The sequence below is a fragment of the Gallus gallus genome, chromosome 34, assembly GCF_016699485.2.
Source record: "Gallus gallus isolate bGalGal1 chromosome 34, bGalGal1.mat.broiler.GRCg7b, whole genome shotgun sequence".
NCBI lineage: Eukaryota > Metazoa > Chordata > Aves > Galliformes > Phasianidae > Gallus > Gallus gallus.
In genome coordinates, this window is record NC_052565.1 from 1,725,583 (window position 1) to 1,733,479 (window position 7,897).

At 61.2% G+C, this 7,897-nt stretch overlaps 1 protein-coding gene across 1 annotated transcript; it reads left to right on the plus strand.

The window, feature by feature from the left end:
- Nucleotides 1–2,833: 2,833 nt before the first annotated feature.
- Nucleotides 2,834–7,636, plus strand: LOC107049250 (inhibin beta C chain-like; the record flags this gene model as incomplete). The annotated part of the gene is made up of 3 exons (XM_015272583.4): nt 2,834–2,973; nt 5,727–5,848; nt 6,678–7,636. Coding segments are annotated over 3 exons (996 nt in total), but the record flags the coding sequence as incomplete, so codon positions are not given.
- Nucleotides 7,637–7,897: the final 261 nt, after the last annotated feature.

Here is a 7,897-nt window from a genome sequence, read left to right on the forward strand (position 1 = left end):
GGTGTGAGCCAACGCAGCAATGCACCCTTCCCACCTTCAGCCTTCCTCACCCTTTGCTCTCCCCTTCCTCTTCCAATAAGAAACCACGACGGGAGAAGCAGCTCCTCGTTTTGCTTTGGCCGTGGGGGAACAGACAGGGCGGAACTCCATTTCCTAACCAGGAGCCCAAAGCCTCCCAGCAAAAGGTCACTCAGATGCATTGATGTCTCCCGCAGCCAAGTGGCCCTTGGTCTAAACTCAGCCCCAAAGAAATGCGTTTCTCAAAGTAAAGGAATGTCAAAGCAAGAGGAGAATTTTATAACTTCATTAAATAAATATATATATATATATAAGAGCTGGCATAACGAGTAGGCTGCATCTGCCCACACTCAATAATCATCACTGAAATTTACTGGGAGGCAGCCGTGACTCAGTCTGCAGTACACAAAGACAGCTTGTGCTCCCAATACATAATGAAAGCGGGCTCTATAGAAAGCCATAAATCCGTATGAGCCCCATTGACAACAGCATGCAAGGGAATCCCAGCGCTGACATCAGCTCAGCCCTTCCTCCTGCTGCTGCTCACACCCAGACAGGGCTCCCACAGGCACTCCTACCTCTGTACGTGGGTAAGCTGCACAAAGGGGTCGCGCTGCCTTCCAGTTTGGGTTCAGCACGACTCAGAAGCCAAGAGAGAGCGCACAGAAAAAGATGGAGGATGGAGAGCAATAGATCTGTATGCCATGGCAAAGAGGAAGAAGCCCTACAGAGCGTGAGAGCTCTCAATTTCCCGTGACAGCTAGGCTAAAAGCAACTGCTCCTTCCAGCCCAGGATGGCAGCTAACAGTGGGGTGCCCCATAAGGAACCAAAGGGAAATGATTTCCCTGACCCCCCTCTGTCCTCAGCAGTGCTGTGGTCCTCAGAGCTCAGACACCCGCAGCTCTCAGCCCTGCCTGACAACCTTAACGTGCCTCTGGGTGGGGAGAAATCCTGCTACAGCCACACCACGGGACACAGCTTCCCAGTGTTGGCCTGAGAAGGTGCGAGCAAACGAGGCCACGGAGGCTTGCCAAAGAGGAAGACGGTGCTACAAACCACTGTGTGATACTGTTAAATCACTCTGGATTTTGGCTCGTGCTGTGCAGGCAGATCCAACTGAGCCTCAGGAACCGCTGAGCAGCGCCTGATAACTGAGGGTCAGTCGCCTCCATGTCCTACTCCTGTGGAAGGGAGAGAGGGACTGTGGGGGGAAAGAAATAACTCAGCAAGTTACCTGCAAGCTGCTGGACCCAGGAAGGGAGAGATATTAACTGCAGGTATCCTTGGGGTGATCGGATGGAGAACCCAAGGAGGACTCAGAATTTATGCCAGTTGGCCTCAGTAAGCCACAGCGTTACCACCGTGCACAGAAATAAAGAGAGAGTGAGGAATCAGAAGTGCATGAAGCAGCCATGGGGAAGCAGAACTCAGGTCTGGGAGTGATGGAGAGCAGGGTGAGGCAGGAGATAAGGTAACACAGCAATAGCAGTGACAGAAACCAAACAGCAGCCGTGATCTGTGAAGGGGCACGTGTTGTTTGGCTGCCCCCTAACAAGCAGATGAGATCCTATGAACTCCCTGCTCTCCTCTACAGCACATCCTCTGTAACAGCAGTCGGTCTTCCAGCACAGCTGGTGGCTGTGGAACGGCACAGCTGCCTTTGGGGCTTCCAGCAGCAGCTTGGATGCTTTGCTAAAGGGCTTCCCCCCCTTTTCCTACCATCAGGAGGACACAATTCCTCAGCCTGTCCTTTGGGATGGGCACACACCAAGCTTGGCAACACAGCTCCTCTTTCCAGCACTTTCCTTTCCCGATCCTTTGGGTTTCTTCCACGTTTTTGAACTCTGACTTTGCTCCAGACGTGAGGACAGGCAGCAAACTGCACCCACTCAGCAACACGTGCAGCATTAATGCCAGCATTACATTCCCAGCTCACCGTCGCATCTGAATCCTCCTCAGCTGTGGATCGCTTTACACAGCTGTAAGAACAGCAGAAGCTATGATAAACTCAGCGTTTCCTTCTACTCACCACCACAGTGAGCTCTAAGGAAAGCAAAGCCTGCCCTGCAGAGCTGGAAGCCCCAACACCTCAGCAGCTCCAGAAGCTTGTTCAGTGCTCGTCACAGTGCAGCTCACTCCCTTACCATCCCCACTACTGAAGCACACCTCGATATCAGCACAGTTAGAAATGCACCTTGTTTTTCCAGACGTCTTTTCCCAGTGCTTGAAGCCCCCCAAAATACCACGAAGTACACAAAGAACGGGCAGGGCAGAAGCAGCTGAGCTTCGTTTTCAGCTCTCGGGAGAAAAGCTGATGGATCTGAGGTGGTCTGTGATAAATTACCCACGAGCAACAGGTCGTGCAGACCATACGGGTGCACCAAACAGGGCGCTCGGCTGCTGCATGGCAGCAGTAGGTCAGCTTCCAGGAGCAGGAATCACTTTGTTCCCCCTGAAACGAAACCTGACAGCTGCTTTGGGGCGCAGCGATGCTGTGTGGAAGCGGCCGGGCTTACCCACACACTGCAAACACAGCCTGAGTCCTGGGACACAACGAAGCAGGTGGAGCTCACAGCAAACCCTAAGCAGGGCTGATAAGCTGCAGCCAAAGGGACGCGGTGGGTATACAGACCTTTAGAGAATGGAGGCAAAGAAAGGTTTTCTCCACGAGTTCATATTCTCTGCGGTCTGACTAAGAACAGCCGCTCACCAAAGGATCAAATGGTGGTAGATGATAAGAAAGTAACAGCAAAACCCCTCCGGGAGGCAGACGTGGAGCGGATGGAGCTCTGCTGGGAGCACACAGCTTCCTGAAAGCAGCTCCTGAGCCACATTACTGCAGCCCTACAGAAGCACGGAGCAGCTCGGCTGCCCGTTTCAGAACGAAAAGGAAGAGGCCGGGAAGGAGAGCAGGGACGGGAGAGCAGAAAAGGCTGCCACCAACGACTCAAACGGTATCTAATCGGAAAGGAAAGAAAGAAAGCGATGGGAAAGCAGCTCCCAAAACGGGAGAGGCGCCATCCCGCACACGGCGTGAAGGGCTACGACTGCCAACCCCCCCCCCCACACACACACACACATACAGCACAGCGACCCAACCGGACCCCCCCCAACCCCTCAGTGCTGCACACAGCGCAGCCAAACCCGCGCCCCGCGATGCACCTCAGGGCAAAACCTCCGCCTGCAGCGACCCCACGGCGCCCTCAGGGCCTCCCCCCCCCCTCCTGTTGCTCCACAGAGCCCAGGGCGGTGGGGTTGGGGGGTTGACGGGTTGGGGGGGGGGGGGAGCCGCGCTCACAGCCAGACCCCCCCCCGCCCACCGGGACGCGGCCGGGCCCCACCGCCCCTCTGCGGCCGAGAGCCTCGAGGACAGCGCTGGGAGCGGAGAGCGAAGCCCCCAACCCAACCCCGACCCCCCCCCTCCCCCAACCCGGATCCCCCGCACTCACCGGGCCGGGCCCCACGCCGCCGGGCCGCGGCCGCCGCCACCACCACCACCTCACTGGGCCGGGCCTGGGCCAGCGCGGAACGGTGTTGAAGGGGGGGGGGTGGGGGGGGGGGGAAGGAAACGGAGCGTGGAGAAAAAAGGGGAAAGGAACGGGAGGGGGAGGGAGAAAAAAAAAAAAAAAAAAAAAAAGGGGGGGGGGGAGAAAAAAAAAAAAAAGGAAAGAAGCGCGGGCCCCTCCCCCGGCGGAGCTGCGCTGCGTCAGCGCTCTGCGTGCTACGTCATCACGGCGCGCCGCCGTGCGCCGTTGGCATGGCAACCGCGGGGAGATGGGCTGTAGCGCCCCCCTGCGGGGTGGAGGACGCGCGAGGAGCGGGAGCGCGCAGAGGGAGGAGCCAATGAGCGGGGTGGCCTTAAAGGGGAGGGGCGATAGGCTCCGCCCACATGCGGTGCCACGCCCATAATGGGGCGGGGCTTGCGCTGCTCGGGGTCACGTGGTGTGCGGTGCGGGGTCCGATGTGGGAGGGGGAGTGTGCGGCGTGGGGACAACGTGGGGACAACGTGGGGACACCATGGGGGACATCATGGGAACATCATGGGGGTGTTATGGAGGGAACATGGGGACATTATAGGGACACTATAGGGGATGCCATGGGGGCACAATGTGGATACCATGGGGACAACATGGGGAGACCATAGGGACACTATGGGGACACTATGGGGACACTATGGGGACACTGTGGGGGGCAACATGAGGACGCCATGGGGAGACCATGGGGACAACATGGGAAGACCATGGGGACACAGTGGGGACACTATGGGGACATCACAGGGACACCATGGGGATATCATGGGGGCAGTATGGGGGACATTGTGGGGACACTGTGGGGACACCACGTGGATACTATGGGGGACATCATTGGGACATCACAGGGACACTGTGGGGGACATTGTAGGGACACCATGTGCATACTATGGGGCACATCATGGGGACACTGTGGGGACATCATGGGGGGCAACATGAGGACACCATAGGGAGACCATGGGGACATCATAGGGGTGTCACTGGGGACTCTTACAGGGACATTGTGGGAACATCACAGGGACACTGTGCGGGACATTGTGGGGACACTGTGGGGACACCGTGTGGATACTATGGGGGACATCATGGGGACACCATTGGGGACATCATGGGGGCAATTACAGGGACATTGTGGGAACATCATGTGACACCATGGGGGACATTGTGGGGACACCATGTGGATACTATGGGGGACATCATGGGGACATCATAGGGGTGTCATTGGGGACTCTTACAGGGATATTTTGGGAACATCGCAGGGACACTGTGGGGGACATTGTGGGGACACTGTGGGGACACCATGTGGATACTATGGGGCACATCATGGGGACACTGTGGGGACACTGTGGGGACACCGTGTGGATACTATGGGGAACATCACAGGGACACTGTGGGGACATCATGGGGGCAATTACAGGGACATTGTGGGAACATCATGTGACACCATGGGGGACATTGTGGGGACACCATGTGGATACTATGGGGGACATCATGGGGACACTGTGGGGACACTGTGGGGACACCGTGTGGATACTATGGGGAACATCACAGGGACACTGTGGGGGACATTGTGGGGACACTGTGGGGACACCATGTGGATACTATGGGGGACATCATGGGGACACTGTGGGGGACACTGTGGGGACACTGTGGGGACACCATGTGGATACTATGGGGCACATCATGGGGACACCATTGGGGCCATCACAGACACTCCATGAGGACACCATGAGGACACCATGGGGACACCGTGGGGACACCGAGGGGTCCCCACCTCCCCGGGTCCCACCCGTGGGTCCCCCCCACCCCCCACCCCCACGGCTCAGCACCGCCGCTCCACCTTAACCCCACAGCCCGGCCGCGCGGTGCCACCGCTGTTATCATTGGGATCAGCCAATATTTGTGGTCAGGGCAGCTCTACCCCCCACCCCCCCTCTCTGCCCCACGGCAGCCGCACTCCATCCAGCCCTCATAGCGGCGATGGCAGCGGTGCTGGCCTTCCTCCTCCTCATCCTCCTGCGGATGGGGTCACCCCATGGAGCCCCACGGTGTCCCGGCTGTGGGCTGACGGCGCTGACCCCCCCGGCGCAGCGCAGGGTCCTCCTGGCCATGGCTCAGCACAGCATCCTGGCCTGGCTGCATTTATCTGAGCGCCCACGCGCCCCCCACCCCCCCTCCAGGGCAGCTCTGCTCAGTGCTCTGCGTCGGCTGCAACCTCAGCTCACCCCCCGTGGCATCGCCCCCCCCCGGCCCCCCAACTCTGCGGAGCAGAACTACGAGGTGCTGAGCTTCGCTGAGGCAGGTGGGTGACGGAGGGGGGGTCGTATGTGGGGAGATCCCCATGGTGGGGGTCCCTGGGGGGGGGGAGGGGGTCGCTGTGTTAGGGGGTGTGCGGTGGGTTTTCCATTGCGGGGAGACATCCGTGCATGTGGGGCCACGGGGGGGTCCCTGCGGTGGTGGGGTCCCTGCGGGGGGGTGGGGGGTGCATTGCATGGACGTGCCCCATGCACGGGACCCCTGTGCCCCCCCCCCCTGGGTGGGGTTGGTGGTGCCGTGGGGTTCCGGGCCCCTCATTCCCCTGAGGGGTGGCACAGTGCATCGGAGCTGTGCCCCCACACCTCCCCAAAGTGCTGCATTGCCAGGAGCAGAGAAAGCCCCGTGTGCTGCTGGGGGTCCTTATGGGCGCCCCGTGGGGTCCCCCCACCCCCCAGGGCCAATGCAGAGGAGCGGAAGAGCCATCGCCCCCCTCCCACGTTGACCCCCACGTGCTGCCCCACTGCTGGCCGAGGTGTGGGGCAGCGCTCCCCATTCAGCCTCTGGAAGAGACGCATCTCCGTGCACTGCACTCCTGGAGGTGGGGATGTTTGGGGGGTGGGGGGGGGGGGGGGGAGGGGGGCACATCCGGGAGCGGTGCTGCACGTGGGGTCCCAGAGGGGATTCACGACCCCCCCAAAACCCTCTGCAGCTCCGTATCAGGGGGACACCGGGGCTGAAGAGCCCGAACGTCGGAGCAGAGCTGCGCATGAGGGTCCCTCACCACCCCCACGCGCCACCCCGCACCCCAACAGCGCCCCCCTGGGGGTCCCCCCCCCCCGACCCCCCCCCCATTTATCCTGACGCTGCCTTTGCAGGGCCGTCCACGCCTCGCAGCTCCCGCCTCCTCTTCCGCTTCGCTCAGGAGCTCCGTGGGAACGCAGAGGTCCTTCAAGCGCACCTCCACCTCTTTTGGACCCCCCCGGGTCCCGGCGGCTCCCAGCCCGTGTCCGTACGGCTGCTGCTCGGGGACGCGGCTCAGAACGGCACGGCGCTGAGCGAGGCGCTGTTGGAGGCGCACGGGGACGGCTGGGCTGCGCTGGATGTGAGCGACGCGCTGCGGAGCGCCCTGAGCCGCGGCACGGAGCAGCTGACGGTGGAGCTGAGCACCGCGCGACCCCCGATGCCCACCTACGGGGACACCCACAGACCCTTCGTGGCCGTCCGCGCCCGGAGCAGACCCCCCCCCCCCCCCCGCCGTCGCAGAGGCATCGATTGCGGCGGGACCACGCGGATGTGCTGCCGCAAAGAGTTCTTCGTGGACTTCAGGGAGATCGGCTGGGAGGATTGGATCATCCAACCGGAGGGGTATCACATGAATTACTGCGCCGGGCTGTGCCCCCCCCACGTGGCCGCCGTCCCCGGGGTGGCCGCATCGTTCCACACCGCCGTCTTCAACCTCATCAAAGCCAACAACGCCGACGCGGCCGCGGATTCGTGCTGCGTCCCCACGCAGCGCCGCCCGCTCTCGTTGCTCTACTACGACCGCGACAGCAACATCGTCAAAACCGACATCCCCGATATGATCGTGGACGCGTGCGGGTGCACTTAAGGCACTTAAGGGACCCCCCCCCCGACCCCCCCCCGCAGAGCCCTCCGTGTCTCAGGGGTGGATCCGCGCTCTCCTTCCCGTGCGCCCCTTTCCCCGCTGTGGGTCCGTGTCGGATTCCGCTCTGTGTTGGAGGTCGGAAATCCAACCCTGTGCTGCTGCGGTTTGAATGGAGGGGAGGGGTGTGTGGGGGGGGGTCTGAGATGGGGGTTGGGTGGGGGGGGGGGCAGCAGAGCCTTTGAGGGGGGTGGAAGGTGGAGTTGGTGCTGGTGGAGCGGGGGGGGGCAGCAATAAAGTCGTGAAGCGCAGTGCTGTGGGTGCGTCTGCGGGCTGCGCACCGCCGGTCCCGGGGCTGTGCACGGATGGGTGCACCCAACCGCTGCACGGCACCGCCCCCCCCCCCCCCATACACACACAGAGTGGGTTGGATGCTGTGCTGGGGGGTGTGGGACCCCGACCTGCCCCAAACAGACCGAGGAGTGTGTGTGT